Below are 17415 nucleotides of genomic sequence, written 5' to 3'. Positions count from 1 at the left end.
TTCAGATTTCCTAAAGGGAAATGGAATGATTCCTTTAAAAATACCATTTTAAAAAATCCAGTTCCTGTGATATATAAAGTCTTTTTCCATACTTCTCCTTTCCATATTACAGGAATTTAACTGGCAAGCATAGCCTTCAGCAGCCATACATACAGTTTTCTAGGCTCACCAAGAGGCCTTCTGGAAAAAGAAGGACTACAGTTGTTATGGTCAAAGTCTGTCAACTCAACATTTCAGGGTCCTTGTCCATCCAACAAGAAATTCAAGCAAACACCTAATTTTAAGATATCTAAATAACATTAAGTCTGTATCCAAAACAAATTGCTGATATTAAACCAAGAAATTGGCAGCCACAAAACTTTGTCAAAGAACTCAAGGCGAGCAGAATGGGCAGAAGAGTCTATTTAATAAAAGCCTGAAAATATTATGTCTGCAGTTATGATACTCATCATTACTGTCTTCTTCATTCCTGACTTCTGAACCCCACAGTTCATTATGCCAAATTTTCCTTCATTAACTGACTTTCTCCTTTTCATACCGCTTTAAACTATCCACAACAGAATAATTATAGGCTTCACAATGTAGAAATACTTACTCTGTAGAAGTTAGTAGTTAAGCAAAACTGAGATATAAAATAGACCTGTTGAGATGCCAACTGGCAGAAAGAAATGGAGAAGAAAGTTCTTTTCTCTTTTGTTTTTGTCAGTTTACAGATTTAACCAACAGTTTAGCTCCAATATAAAGTGTACCTTTTATTAAAAGGTCTAAATTGAGAGAATGACCACGCAAGTCACATTTTTCTGCTGAAAGGTACTGGCTAAAGCAGCAGCTCTGAGCTGACTGCAAGGGACATCCACACAAGGAAACCATTTTTTTTTTAATTGATAAGTCACCTATACTATTTTTGAAATATTTTTTTCTTCAGGAATCCACAGTCTACTACTATACTGCCTCTAGTAAGTAATACCACACAGAATCTTAACAGAGCTGAACAGGAGTGTGCAGAGCAGGGGACTGATAATGTGAGGTCTTATTTCCACCTCTTAACATTGGTCTATCGAAGTCATCTTGGGCCAGCCACCACCAGTGACTAAATCAAACTTTCACACTTGCAAGGCTACCCAAGAACAATAGAATATTAATTTAGATACTCATTCTCTCTATGGTAATGGAAATAAGTAGCTGTACAGACCGATGTAAAACATTTTTAGCTTAAGTTTGTAGAAAAAATAGCTTGGTACTGGTGGGTTTACAATACAGCTACTACAGTAACCAAATTCACTTCAATACCCAACTGATATTAAGATCTGCAAGCATTAGATGAACAAATAATTTAGTTAATTTGGCCATCAAATTCTTATTTCCTGTGTGGTTTTTGGTTTTGTTTTGGGGAGAGGGAGATCTTTTTGTTTGGTTTTAAATCTGAGTTTGGCATAAAATGCTATTGAATTACATGAATTATGTACCTCTTCCCCTTAGTATTTACTGTTGGTATACTGAACATATAACCAGGCATTTCACTGAATCCAAGTATGAAAGTCTGTGAAATATTTACTCTGTGAATTTGAAACCAACATACAGTTGACATCCATGCACAATGTAAAACTGTCATCTACTGTATATCACAGAAATCAGTACACTTATCTTGACCTTATAGCAGAAAATTATCTACTTCAATGTTTTATTTCAGCTATCTGAAGGCACTGCACCCATGTACACACTGGTAAAACAAGTACAACAGCCACCCAAAGGCAAGTTATGAAAATTACTTCCTAGGCCACCAAAAATGCTCATAGTACTGCATGCAGAAATTCATAATCATGTCATAGTCAATTCATAATAGCTGGACTATTCAATTAAAATGAGAAATTTCACTAAGATCATGTATAGAAACACTCAAAGTAAACACTGTGGCTACTACCAGATACACTCAGTAGTTCTTACCTATAGATTTTTTATGCTTCTGTACTACAAAATGCTTCTGTACTACAAAATTACAGAGCTGATACTGAAAACTTTCTAGGGAGCATGAAATAAGAGTGTTTCCCTCCTTCCTTGAAGATGGTATCTTTTTTTAATTCAAGTTTTGATTACACTACCACATAGCACTTCCTCCCTTGCCTATGGAGTACACTTCTCCCAGTGAAAGAGACTGTCAGCGATTTAAACTTCGACAAGGATATCCAATAATCTGATTATCTGATATAACATTTCTTTCAAAGAAATAAAACTTATCAGTATTCCTTTCTTTGGGGAATTGTAGCCAACTGGTTCCATTTTCACTCATTCAAATGCCCACAGGCTCTTTCAGTCCCTACAGAAAGCCCTCATATATGGTCTGGTGACCTTATATTAGGCTGAGGACACAAGATCTACCATTTCAAGGGAACATTATTTCTTCCCCTTCAAAAAGTCATAAGCCAATGAAACAAACAGAAAGTGCCAGAGAATGTTTATATCACAAAGAGTGACAAAAATCACTTCTTACTGTTGCCTTTATACACCAGAGGGTACAACCTGCCCATGCCCCTGAGGACTGAACCAAAGTCTGGGGAATCCTTCAATAGGTCACAATGGTGCTATAGGTCTAAAGTGAGAACCCCACCCCAAGAGGAATGGGGGGAAAAAAATTAATAAAGATCACACCTCTGGTCCTTTACTGATTTGAATGGAGCAGTGGGTGTTCAAAGCTGGCCATTCACAGGTTCAAGGGGAGTAATTCAGTAGACAGGGCTGTAGGACACAGCACAGTGTAGCTGGAACCCTCCTATGTGGAAAATATGACAGACCAGACTGAATGCAGTCCAACAGACTCCAGTTGAGGCACTCTCTGCCATATCAACCCACACAAGAACATACTACTGCCAATCTCTTTCTCTTGTGATGGCTGTGCCGTTTCCTGCTTTTACATGTGTCTAATTCCCTCCACAAAATAGAAAAACCCCTTACTGATAATGTGAACAATTTACCTATTTGTCCCACAACTGACTAACCTGTCACAAGACTGTCCCACACTGAAGTAATTGCTACCACAGACCAAAATACAGAAGAGTTTTGCCAGTAATCCTAATATATGCTTCCCAAGAACAGCTAACTACTTTCAGACCTTTTTTTGGAATACATCTTCTAATAAAAAGGGTCTTTGATGATATTGTAAGTATTCCACTGTTAAAGTTAAATAAGTCTTAAGGAAATAGAAACATAACACTATTTGAACACCAGTAAAATAGAGAATTTTAATTATATGTAATAGCCAACAAGCTGCTTCTAGTGGCTATGAAAAAACTACATTTAGCAAAAACAGCAATAAAACAAGAGAAGTTAAATATAACTCCTCTAAGGGACAGCATATTTATTCAAGCCAAAAAGAGCTAATTTATACTATGGGTGTAGCTCTCACTTACATTATCTGGGGAAAATGACTATTACAGAAGAGAGTGTGATATATAGCCTTTGAGTCATGCATGATAAACCCTAATGGTTTTGCTTTGAGGTAAAAGTCCTTACTAATCAAGTAATGAATCATTCCCAAAATGTCAAGTTCCCGAGGCCTTGTGTGTCAGAAGTGCCACTGGAGAGAGAATACTCAATCATTAACAATCACTTTTGAGATTTTTATCAACTGATTAATAAGTTGATAGGAGGAAAAGAGTTAGGGGGCTTGAACAAAGAGTTAATGGACCTTTAATGACATTCCCTGTGTTTTAGTGAACAGAACATATTGAGTTTTATTTGCCACTGACTACAAACCACCAAAAATCCAAGTGCTCCAAACATTGCAAGTGTTAAAATACGGCAAGGAACAGTACTTTGCCTTTCAAAACATTAGAAAATGGTATTTGCTTTAAAAATTGTTATGAACATACTTACTTTGTATTACACATAACAGTGTAGTAAATTACAGATTAGAAAATATGAGACTGGCTTCCTAATCAGTAGATGGAAAAGAGATAAGGAGAAAAATTAGGAGATTATATTTTTTTCTGCAGTATTTCAGGTGCTGGACCTGTTAGTACCAACTATTATAGAAGTAGAAATCTGAATTTTATATAGACAATACTAAAAAGACACCCAGGAACAACTCTGAGGACTAAAATGAAGATATGATGAATTATTAATACTTATAGATATGTATATGCACATGTACATGAACACTGACATCTAAGTAGGACAAAGGCATTTGCCTTCAATATATTTTCCATCTTTGTGCTGAAATCATTATGGAAATATCAAAAGAAATTACAATATCTAACAGTCTGAAACCACCAAGAATCACTAACTTAGAGTTCTATTTCCAGCTCCCTTGAACAAAAAAACTGTCTAGCCAGAAGTCAGCTCAATCATGTGAGTCTCCAACCAAGAACCAGAAATGACATACTTAAAATCAAATGTAAGGCTGTCATTTGATAGCTGGGGGAATTTTACTCTGAGAGCAGAGAAAAATGGGAAACAGAAGCAAAGAGGGGAGAAAGGAAGCACAAACATAGCAACAAGATCCAAACCTCTTGCTGAACAGATGAAAAGAACTTTGGACCTCCCAATTGGAGTGGCTCTCTTTTCCACACACCTATTTTTCATGATAACAAGAAAATTCATGTACACATGCACATATAAAAATTCCTTCACAGAATTATAAAGTATCATAAGTGTCAAATACCCATTCTTTTGGGGGGAATTCAGTACCAGGAACAAGCCAAAGCTTAAAGAGTTGCCACCAGTTTGAATTAATTGGATTCCAGAAAACTCTAAGCAGGAGAGATACAAGATCAAACTTAGAGCATATACCCAGAGACCAAAAGACAGAGCACTTGAAGTACTGCTTGGTACAGCCCCCAACAGCACAGCTAAAGACTAAAACAGAGCTGCCGAGAATGTAGCAGACAGTCACAGAATTGCTCCACACCAGCTGAAAGACAGGAGATGGAGAACCATCCCCACCTGGGAGCCACACAGCTACATCAGTGCAGTACCATGGGAAGGTGTATTAGTACACCTTTTTGTTTGACTTTGACACAGGTGCAAAGCCTCCAGATGGCCTCACATTCACATCTAGCTGATGCTGAATGCAGGTGAACCAGATGTGTGACAATAGCCCCAGCAAAAGGCAAGCCCTTGGACACTGGGCCAGAACCCCATGTTTTATAACCAGGCTCCCAGGAAAAATGAGGACTTAAATCAGCCAATGATCTGTTCTGAAAAGTGATCACAAGTGTTCCAAAAGGAGGACAAAGTATGCTAACCTTTAGATATTTTTCAACTGTTAATTGGTTTTTATATGAAGTGCCAAATTTCAGAGAGGAAATCATATCATTTGAAAGGTACAATTTGGAATCAAGTAGTTCTTTTAATCCCATAATGATTTACACCCAAAACTAACTTTGCCTGATAATGTCAAATACTCTAAAATGGACAAGAACCAGCACACAGTATTTAAATACATAAAATATTATTCAACAAGGTTGCAACACTCTTGCTTAATCACAAACCACAACAAAAGAGAGACATAACATGCATGATCAGTAACACTGGGCTAAAAATTCCTCACAATTGTCTGGTTACGTAAGATGTGCTCAGAGGGATTCTAAGTTCCTTTAAGTTCTGTCCAAAATTTAGTTTAATTACACATTCTGCTGAAATCTCAAGAAACATAAATATTTAGTGCACTTCTCTTGGCCTTCTAAGTTTGCTCATGGATGAAAAAGATTTTCTCCATACATTTGGTTTGGAAAGTTTGTTGTATCACAACTTTCTTTTTTTGGAGGCTTTTATTAAAAGAAAAAAAAAAATCAGTTAACTGTTTAACATGAGCTGCATGTTCTTTGAGCTGCAGATCTGATCTTATATGCTTTAATTGTGTGCTGCTCTAAATATTTTTCTTTCTTTGACAAAAAGAAAATGAAGGTAGCTTTGGATTTGATTACCAAAACATCAACTTTTAAGACCAGAGACCAGAACAGATCCTGTCTTGTAGTACTGTTACTCAGTCTGATTCTGAAAATTACAAGGGATTGAAAAGCTCCAAAAGGATCAAAACAGTTGCCAAAAAAAAAAAAAAACTAAAAACAAAATCAAAACAAAACAAAAAACCCCCCCCCCAAAAAAAAAAAAACCAAAAAAAAAAAAAAAAAAACCAAAAAAACCCACACACCAACAATAAACAACAAAAGTAAGGACATTTAAGCATCAATCTTGTGCTGCAACATAAAACTATGGGCCAGTCCTAAGTTTTTGCAGCCGGCATTCATAGTACAGTTGCTTAAATTTCATCTCAAAACCATGAGATAGTCCCTCTTTCTGTTTAAATTAGGCTATGTCAAAGAAAAGCTGTGTAATGAAGTTCACAATGTTCTGAAAATATATGCACCTTTCTTCAAGACTTCCACATGAAAGAGAAAGGACAAGTCCTGTGACATTACTAATTAAAAGAACCAGTGCATTCATTTAGAGACATCTGGCTTCCAAATCCTCAGCAAAAATGCATTTGTTTCTTCAGAAGTCTCAACTGAATGCTCCAAGCTGCCCAACTAACTTCCAGGGCTGTATATGAGGGGACAGCTCACATCTCAGTCCTCAAGGAAAAGGGCTACCTTTATATGTGGATAAAGCTTTCTCAGTAACAGGCAACAAATTCCTATACAGTTTACTGCCATGTAAGTAACTAAAATTGATCCTCCTGATGGAATTGCCTTCTTTAGCCTAAATGAAGAACTACGGTGTCTCTACCAGGAAGCAATTGTGTTTGTTGACAACTTTTAACAAACTGATGGTAAAAAACTACACTTACTTTCCAGAAGGGAGAGCAGATGAGGGAAGTCAAACTGGAAAACAAATCTGTAGGAATTGTGTTATTTCCTACTACCTTAAAAGAAAAACCTATGAGCACTTCATGAAATCAGAAAGACTATTTGTTTCAAGAAGAGTTTTTAGGTGAAAAAATCCCATGTGCATTTATCTCTTCAAGAAGCAATTCAGATACAAAACTTCCAAGATGCAAGACCAAGATTAGATAAATACAAACTGTGTACTAAATACAGCAAAATAATCTGGATAGATTCTAATTGTTTACTGAGTAGGATCAGGAAGTGACATTGAAAAATCACCTTATTACTACTTACAGCCAACTATTTATGAGAGACAGGTTATTCAATACTAAAATAAATAAGATGAATACAGAGGAATAGCTGAATTACAAGAAAATAAAGGAAGCACATTTTCAGCATCAATTAGTTCTGGTTAGAAAAATGTGTTAAATCCTTTCACTAATGGAAGATGGTCTCAAATTTATAAAGCACCTGAAGGAAAAGTAAAATGTATCACTGATCTTAAAAAGAGCCAATCTGGAAAATACACAGTTCTTAAGTCTAGATGTCTAAGGCTATGGAACTGTGCTGGTCATTTATGTCAGATTTGTTCTGTCAGCCCATTCCTAGAAACTGTCATTTCCAATGACCACACAAAATTTTAACATGAAGAGCCAGAAATCATTCAGTTCCTCTATATATGATTTTTTTATTTTATTTTAATTAGCAGAATGGGAGGTGAGAAACACTATTTAGTTGTTTCTACTGAGAAAGAGGGCATCATCCCTCTTCTCTGGGTAGGTGGCTGCTGCCAGTCAGCACTAATTCATGCACTGGCTTGACAGTGCACAAATAAGCAACTGCCAGAGGGAGAGTGGGACCAGGGTAAAAGATAAGATCTCATCATTGGGAAGCACAAGAAAGTCAGTGGTTTTCCAGGATGAGAATGAAGAGACCTCAAAACATGGGGAAACCTGAGGTACTGCACAATAGAGCCATCAAAGAATAGGAAGGGAACTATACTATGTATGCTGGAAGTGTGAGGATATGGGGAAAATCATGATTTGCCTTGTTTTTTCTGACTTTTTTTTGTAATACCAACAGAAGCAATGCAAGGTAGAAGTGATTGCTAATAACATTCTTTTTTGTAAACTGGAACTGCTCAGTCTTGTCTCAGATTCATGTTTTAAGTATTTAAAAGTGGCTAAAGAACAGTCAGTGCCCTGGGAGAACTCCACCCCATATTTAAAATTCATCGTCCTCCTTGCCTCAAAGAATGTAGCTGTGGTAGGCTTCCAAACAGGGTTAAACACAGCTTACAGCTAAATATTGCTTATATTCAGCAGGATAAAATCCATGTGCGTTGAAATAAGAAATTGAAGCATCTCATTTTTATGACATTTATTAATTCCAGCTTGTACCTGGAAATCCAAGTAATGTTTGCCAAGAGTCAATGCATGAAAATTAAGATTTCAGGGTAAGAACCTGCAGCTACTGCCAAACTATGAATATTTTTTTCTATTATGACAGAAAACACATTGTAGACATAAAAGATTATTAAACTGCACTTTCAAGCAATAACAAGTCTCTGGTAGGGGAGCATTATACAAAGTACATGGTGTTTACAACAGCTACCATAAAATTTGCTGCAATCTCATTTCATATTTGAAGTCCTTTAAAATACAAAATGTATATGGAATCTCAACTACCATTCAATGGCTTTTAAATGTATCTTATTAAAATCCTTTAGGGCAAGTGTTAGCAGCATGTTCAAGTGCCTATCTAAATTTTTTTTAGCAGATCAAGTGGGCATCTATTTCTAATTGAATTTTTTTCTAATATTTTCATAGCACCTTCCTACAAATCCTCCTTAAACATCATAAGAATAACATTTCCTATTTCAAATGTACAAGACTACTATGTACATAACAGCTTTCCTTTTCCTTCCAGAATGGAACACCTGATGTCACTATTTGTTAACTGTTGTTAACACTCACTTGAATCTATTTAGATCTAAAATATTGCTTCAGAAAGTAAAATTCTAGAAGAAAATGTAAACAGGACTATAAAACTAAAAACAAGCTTTTCATCATTGCACTGATGCCTGCTTACACATCTCATTACTGTCAAGATGGAAAGTAAAGCTCAAGTTTCCTTTTAATAGACCAATCAGCAATTTTATTGGGGCACTAAATATGGCCTGCCTTGTTGGAAATGTACAAGGATTAATGCAAGAAATTACTTCATAAATAGAATACTTTTTACCAGGGAATGAAATGCAGCTTGATTAATTTTCTCCAGTTTGACATCTATAACTTTGGCATTGTACATTTACCTACCTATCACACAAACATAACTGTTACTTGAAGCTGAAAAGCTGAAAATTAACCTTTACAATCTACTTCAGTTGTAAAATTTGAATCAGTTCAGAAATTCATAACAATTTGCAGGTGGGCAAAGAAACCATACAGAACATGTTTAAAGCAGGTATTTATCACACCTAGGCAATGAAACTACATGAGTAGAATATTCATTGTTTTATTTGTATTTTAAAAGTTGTTCATAAAAAGGTTATACATCTGCAAGGAAATGCAGGCAGCAATACAAGGCATCTTTATATCTCTGTGGATTTGCAGAGGTTATAATACTAAAGTTTCAATTTTAAAAAAATCCTACACTATAATAATTATTCTACTAAGAATGTAATTCATATAGTGCCCAAGGAAATTCTGCATTAAAAAGACTAATAAAATCACACACTCACTAACTGTAAACCCCTTTCTGCTCTTGATGAAAAGGTTTGGAATACACTATAAAACCAAAATACAGACATTTCCCTTCTGAGTACAAAACACAATGTGAGAAGTAACAAAACCTTGCTTTGCTTTGCACATAACAATTACTTTAGTGAAAAATGAGGGAATAAAACAAGGCAATTTTTTATTTTCTCATTATAAAAATATTTAGCATAAGAGAGTATATGAGATTCTCAGACGATTATAAGAAAAGGCATATTTATTTCAATGTCAAAAAGCTACATGCCTAAAAGAATTTTTGGAGTGAGACTTCATACTGTTCATATTTAAACAGCTTCATTATTCCTTTTCAGAAAACACATTTATCATATTTTGAATACCTCAACTATTTGCATTAGACATACTTGCTCAAATAAAGACAGAATATGATACTGAATTAAAGAAAACAAGGTCTTTTCTAATACAAAAATGCAACATTGAGCAATTTCATTTCACCTCCAGAGAAGAGTCAATATTAAATCCTGCCACAGCTCTCACTTTCAAAATAACACATGCAGCAGTGGGGTCTCTATGGCAATCACCATTTTACTACACTTCCTTTATAGTAATGATAACAACATTTCTTTTTTGGAAGGGGATTCCCACAAAGAAAAGAAATTACAAAGGGAATCTACCAAGAAATCTACCAAGTTTAAACAATTATGAAAAAATGTAAACATTTGTTCTTTGAAAAGAAATCTCTTTTCCTCATTCTTCTTTCACCTATTCTAACTCCAATTCAAAAAGCCTACAACAGTAATGTTAAGAAAAGTAGTCATCTAATGTTGGTATTAAAGACTTTATTAACTAAGCTTTGGCAACATGCATCTATTTCAACAACCTGACTTATGCCATATTCTCAGAATTCAGCTTTCAAAATCAACTACACAAGGAAACTGTCAAGCACATCACAGTTGCCCTTAAGTTTAAAGGCAAAAAGTTCTACACAGCAAAAGCAGAATCAAAAAATTCTCTTATGTTAATCTTTCAGGCTTATTTAGTCATGCCATTTCAAAGTATTAAAGAATAACCCATCTAGCACAACACCTAGTATTTATTAAAGCAACCAGAAAATCCCCACCTTCAAACTTAAATCATCTCATGTGAACTCATGTGAACTAAGTAAAGACCGGAATATTACTGTGAACTCAGTACAGACTAGAATAAAAGCAAATCTGACTTACATAAAAGCATACATGAAAAGGCAATTTTGTCCAATTTAAAATGTCTTCTTAGATGAATAGTAGGGGGAAATACTTTTTCTTTAACACCTTTGGATTTTAGTTGTTGTGATATACAACACTGCAAAGGTAAGTCTTTTTTCCAGTAAGGACTCTAATTGTGACTCAGCTTCTCAAACAAGGAACGCCAGAAAGTAAAATCAGATCCTCCAACAGAAAAGCACAAAACATGTAAAATAACTTTTTTACAAAAGGGACACATCATGAAAAAGTTATCCTAAAGTAACACAGAGCTGAGGCAAGAAGAAAAATTGGTTTATTCTTTGTTCAGTATGGGGATGGTTTGGGAAGGATTTATTTTTTAAAAACACTGCTCTTCTGCAGATATCACATTCTGAAATGATTAGAACATAAATCCCCATAGGAAGGACATGGTCAGTCTCAGACAGTTTTGTTGTGAATGTTACCCCAGCCAAACCATTCCACCAGTTTACAGTGTACTATAAAATATTTACACAAGCTATGAACTATAAAATATTTTCACATGAACTATAAAATATTTACACTATCAACATCAGTTAGGAAAGAATGATGTGCTGTCAAGCTGGTATGACCCAGGAGTAAAGATTTTGTGGTCACAGATTAAATAAAACTATTGCAAATCATCTGGAAAGTTACAGGGACTATTAGGTTAAACAAATTACTGCTTCCTGGTCTCTTGGATGGTAAATGTAACCAGGAAAGCATAGCTTATGTGCTTTAAGCCAGGTTTTACCAACAAGATAAAGAAAGGTTAGGCTCATAATCAAACTGACCTCTCTGAATGTTCCTTCTAGCAAGGTGTCCAGATGTTGAAGAGGAGCTGGAGTTTTGTCCTTGAATCGTGTCAGCAGTCGCCGCTCAATAGCTCGAAACTGCACAGCCCTTTCAGACAACAGCTCCTGATACTTCTCAGCATTCAAACGTAGCTGCAATTTAAGGGTTTTCAAGAATTCAGGTTAAGGGTCATATACATTCATGTATGCACATTCCAAATGAAATGCAAGAAGGATAGGAAAATTTTTGAGACAGAGCGTAATACTCAAATACTCAATTATGAATACCATTTATGCCAGTTTCATACTTTATACACCTTGTGAAGCTTAACACTTTCAAGAATTATCATTTCCCACTGAAATCAAAACTAATTGTCAACAGCCACAATAACCAGTGAAAATGCATAAATATCTCATCTAGAAGCCTATTAACAAGAATGAAGTTTCACCACCAAGACACAAAGGCTTCTTCTTGGTTTGGTGTGCTATTTATGACACATATGCAGTGTACTGGACTTGATATTCATTGCAGTAGAAAGTAAACAGTTATTCCCTCAGTATGAACAGAAGTACTGAATTCTGTACTGACTAAATTATTGTCTTTTTCGGAATTTAAATCCTCTTTCCTTTTATCTATACTGATTAGCTAACAGCAACAAAATTCCTTGAAGTGCTCACAAAAGAACCTTTAAATGATAAAATGATTAAAAGATAAAATGAGAATTTTTATTATCTGGGCACTTGATGTACACTTTCCAGTACATACCTCAAAAATAAAAATTACCAAAGATGAGTCTTTCACAAAGCTGTGATACCTCTGTACAGCTGACATTATAGCTAGCAGAAGAAGCATCAAGACACACAGCTTTCCAAATGCAGGCAAAAGTGCCCCAAAATGAAGAGAAAAGGGAAGTTTCTTAAATTTATATACCAGATTATATTTAAAAATAAGCAGATGTCAATCTGTCCAGTACATTATTATGATAAACAGTTCAGAGGTGCTAAGGGAAAAAGAAACACTATGAAGTTTTACTAAAAGTAGTAAGAAAAAAGGGACATCTCAGCTAAGGGATAACTCAGGTAATTTTCTCCTAAGCTTGCCAAAAAAAACCCACAGTATCTTGAAACTAACAGGGATGGAAGCATAGGAATGCCTTTAATAGATCATTTGACATTTTTTAGATCAGATAATTACAGTATAAATTCAGAAATTTTAAAAGAACCAGCTACAATATAATTAGAGTCTAAATTAGCATCCCAGAAATCACACCTGTATTTTGAACTTCAATGTATTTAAGCTTGCTATATACTCTAAAGAAGCCTAGGTTTAAGGTATTTCTACAAAAACATTCACTTTTTTTTTAAATTAACATTTTTTTTCTTCTCAAATCAGTTGAAAGAAAATAGAAATAGAAAGAGCTTGAAATATAGACCAGGATCTAGGCTGACTACTCAAAATATCCCAGAAAATCCCAACGACACCTTCCATCTTTCTGGGCAGTGACAGCTCCACCTCGCAGAAAGTTTGGCAGCATGAAAAAACATCCAATAGTATGTCTCATTCCTACCTACCTAGGCTGTTGCTTTGCTCAAATATATGAGTTTAACAGAAATTTTCAAATAGCAATTATCTCTTTTTATTGGAAAGGTATGGAGGAAAGAATGCATGTATTTTAATTGATTAGCTATTCCTACAAGCTAGCTGAACTACTGGAGATTCTTCATTGTCACCTGCATGGCCAAACAGGAATAAGTAATTACATTTCTTTTATTTCTGGTCTAGCAAACTTCCTTGAGCCTCCAATGATACTTCTACAAGGGCAGTTTCTTAAAAATCTGAAGGGACTTTCCCTTAGATACAACTGTATTTTCTGAAAGCCAAATGCCTGTGATACTATAGTTATAATCTGATTAATTATTGCACTAAAAAGTATTTTTAAATTAGCAGACCATTAGCAATTCACATTTTATATAACATACCTCAAAATGTCGATCAATTAGTTCAAAATATTCTTGCAGGGGAATTGAACCAGAAAACGTACATGCAAAATCCTTGCAGTTTTGCTTCTTGAAATGCTCTTGTAGTCGGTGTATGAGCTCTTTCGTTACCAGCCAAAGGTCTTCCAACTGATCACTCTGAATTCTGTATCGTTCTTTGAGTGCAAGAACAAATAAAGAATAATAAACACAGTTTTCTGACACATAAATTCACTACACAACAGTTTAGCTAACACTCAAATAGAATTTGTTAACTGTATCCAAAGTCTACAGATTTCCTTAAGACATGTACATTCAGTAGTGTTAAAGAAATACTTGTATCTTATTAACTGTGCTGCTTCACTTTAAATACAACTAATATTAGTGAAATTGATTCTTATCCAACTCATACTATGACTTGGTAAAAATGGCTCAGTGTAGAAATGAAAAGTGTTAATATAAACTGAAGTGAAAAACCAAATCCTGATAGCTAGTGTTATCTGTCCCAGCAAATTCATTTAACTCATCAGATTTTAGTGCATTTCAATGTACCAGGCTAGTGGAATGAGATTCTATTTCTAGTTCATGTTCATATAATCCTCTCTCCAGCTTCTATGAAATCAGAATTAACTAATATTACTATTAGTTTAATTAACAGAATTAACTGATAATAACTAATAAATGTTGAGAAAAGCAGTGTGGAAAATCATAGCAGCCTTTTAATTTTAATTTTTTCAGAAAAAGCATTTTCAAACATTAGGTCCTTACATCTTTTCATTACACATCTGCCAATAACTAACAAAAAAAAGATAGATAGAAATGTAGCTATGAGAACTTGACACAAAATCGTTCCTGTTTTTTGCCCTTGTTAAAAAGGTCCACAGTAAATCAAATTAACCAGAATTCTTTTAAACTTGAATGTACTTATTTTAAATTTTCTCAACATTACTAATTCAAGATTGTTTGACATTACCACTGGCATCATTCCCGGGATATGTATTTCACTGAATACCAAATGACAAATTCTGTTTACAGTGTAACAGGAAAGAAGCAAGTTTTATTTAAAAACATGCTTGTTAAAGAAAAGAACACCATCTGCTAAAGATAGCATTCGACCTAATATCCATTTTTTAAACACTCACAATGTAATGGCTGGACTTACTTGGATGTATGACCATACTTTGCCTTAAGTGATTTTTCCTTGACGGAAATTAGCTCAGATGTTTTCAGGCCAAATCAACAGTCATTCCATTTATAATTGACATATCTAATACATTAATGGTTTAAAAAGGACAAAACTAATTTCCTCCAAATTGCACATTTAGTTTCCATACATTGTTTGTTGGTCAATACAAACACAATCTAATTTTACCATGGTCTGAGTAGAGAACATTGCAGTCATTTGCTTTTCTGTGATGTTCCAAGTCTCAAAAAGGACAAATTAGAATTGGAAACGTTACAAAACTGAGAATCTGTAGTTAAACTAAACACATGATTTAAACAGAAATACAGTGAAAGAGAAAAAATAAGTAACTGTGCTTCTGTTCATCCCATGCTTTTATGATGGTTAACCAATATGTAGTAGTCTTTTTGTTAAAATAAGCTCCATTACAGAAAATTACAACAGATTTTCAGAAATTTCTCTATCAGAAAAGCAGAAAACTGACGGGCACCAATAAATTAAATAGCTTACAGAGTCTTTTCACACTACAACTATTGGCTGTCCAAATAGTACAACCTGCATTAGGAATAGCTGTTCAGCGAGTAGGAACTTTAGAAGATTCAGTTCACTTCTCAGCTAGGAAACCCACATCAGAAGAAAAACCCCCAGCCACAGTTAGCAGTCAAGCCCTCTTAAATTTTCATTAAAACACAATTTTAAAATTTTCAGCCCAAAAAAAAATGCCTTAAAGTCTTAATCTAGCTGCTGCAAGCTACTTTTATTATATATTTTCTGTCAATACCTACTTCAGGCTGAGTTTCTTTGCAGCAGTCTTGACAAGTTGAAGTAATATCTTGAATTGCTACACTGGTTAAAAGGGATTAGCTAATAGAATTAAAAACTAACAGGAAAACAGATGTTGTTCCTGTTTGCAGCTTCAGCGAAACCCAACTGAACCTGGCAACCTTAATTGCTACATGCAGCTCTTCCCATTCAGAACTTAAGGTCCATTTGATAAGGAATATTGGAAAAGAGGTCTTCTTCCATTGTCCATTATAAACTCCTTTCATGGAAAACCAGAAATAAGATTTGACCTTAAAAACTTCTTTTACTTTTCTGAAATACCATTTCTTCTAGTAAAATTTTATCTACACATAGAGGTTTCTTTTTGAAGAACATTTCCTCAGTTAAAATGCTATACAAGCGCTTTTACAAAGTATAAACTCAGTGTTACATAGCAGAGTAAGTACCTATCAAATAATACATAATTTCATCAACATTCATTAGTTTCACAGAAGATCTGTTCAGTCAAGCACAATCATTTCAGTATCATGATATTCTACCAAAAAAATGCTTTTATATAATCCATAGTCTCTGTTTATAAAAATATTCTGAATTATGATTGACTATCAGAGTTCTTACAAATATCTACCTTTAAATAAGTTTTAGTTAGTTACATTTCAAATAAGCACATTCCCCACCTAAGACCTTCTCTAACCCACTCAGTTCAATGCATGAAGTGGATACTGGAAACAGGCTGCTAACATAGAAAGTGACATCATACTACTCATTTGTTTTCTAAAGTTAGGATTCCCATACACAGTAAATGAGTAGCCACACTAGGAGAAACAGACATTGTGAAGCTCCTTCATAAAGCAAACTTCACAAGTAAAGCAGTGTGGGAAAGTTTATTCTAAGACTGCAAGCGTCATTCCTAGCTGGTGAATAAACAAACCTGAGAGGAAAAGATTGAAGATTGGGGGTAGGGGTGTATGTGATTAAAAGTTATGGCCTTCAGTAGAAACTAAATTATATTCATTACACAGAAACAAATTTGTCCTTACAGCAATCAGATTTAACAACGATGTAAGAGAAAGTCCAAATCAAAGATTTGAACTGCAATCCAGGAAAAAGTTATTTGCAAATCCTTTCAATTCTTTGATTTTTAAAAACTATTATTGCACTTCTAGTTTAGTTAAATCTGTTTAAGATCTCCTATTCAAAGAAATATTAAAAACAAAGTAACAATAAAACAGCATGTAAATAATGCATACAAAAAACAATACAGATGGATTTGATCCTTAGAAATGTAAAACAATTCTTGGTAAAATGAAAATTACTCTCCAGATGGTTTCTGTTTTTAACACATATGATTACATTACAAAAGGTATTAAATATTATTTCATAGGTCACAGCTGACCCCATCAATATTTATATTGCCCATCACAAATATGGATTTCTGAAAACAGTAAGGAATATTATCTCAGTGTTGAAAAAATTTCACATTGACAAACCAAATTGTGATTTTTCACTCAAAGCAGTTTCCACAAAGCATTCACAGAGTGTTCCAACTGAACCCTCTGCAGTGCACAGTTGCTTTTCTAGCTTTTCAATTTGTTGTGCTCTGCTGGCATGGAAAATGCTAAACACAATTGAACTTATGTGGTTCCAAGGCACATGCCAAGAAAGAGTTTAGCAAGTTGAGCAGTTGTACAGAGCAAGACCATAAACTCTTGAAAATTAAGAGAACCTATCTCTTTCAAAGAGCACAAATTTAGGTGGCTGGAACAGGACTACTTAAATCACAAACTGCCCTATACAAGAGATACTGGACCAGGTAACAGCTTATCTACATGCATGTTCATACACTCTTTAAACATAATAAGAAGGATCTTGAATCCATAA

The 17415-nt window shown here is 34.6% G+C and overlaps 1 protein-coding gene across 1 annotated transcript in view; it reads right to left on the bottom strand.

Annotated features, from left to right (window-relative positions):
* Nucleotides 1–17415, bottom strand: part of BBS9 (Bardet-Biedl syndrome 9) — a 282783-nt gene that overhangs the window by 196196 nt on the left and 69172 nt on the right. Inside the window, exons 18-19 of the mRNA XM_066556456.1 lie at nucleotides 13572–13744; nucleotides 11592–11744 (exon numbers count right to left, since the gene is read on the bottom strand). Coding sequence (XP_066412553.1) covers nucleotides 11592–11744; nucleotides 13572–13744 — 326 coding nt within the window. The remainder of the gene's footprint in view (nucleotides 1–11591; nucleotides 11745–13571; nucleotides 13745–17415) is intronic.

This window comes from Molothrus aeneus, chromosome 1 (genome assembly GCF_037042795.1).
Source record: "Molothrus aeneus isolate 106 chromosome 1, BPBGC_Maene_1.0, whole genome shotgun sequence".
NCBI classification, from domain to species: Eukaryota; Metazoa; Chordata; class Aves; order Passeriformes; family Icteridae; genus Molothrus; species Molothrus aeneus.
The sequence above is the reverse complement of the archived record's forward strand: the minus strand, read 5'-3'. Positions and strand labels throughout refer to the sequence as shown.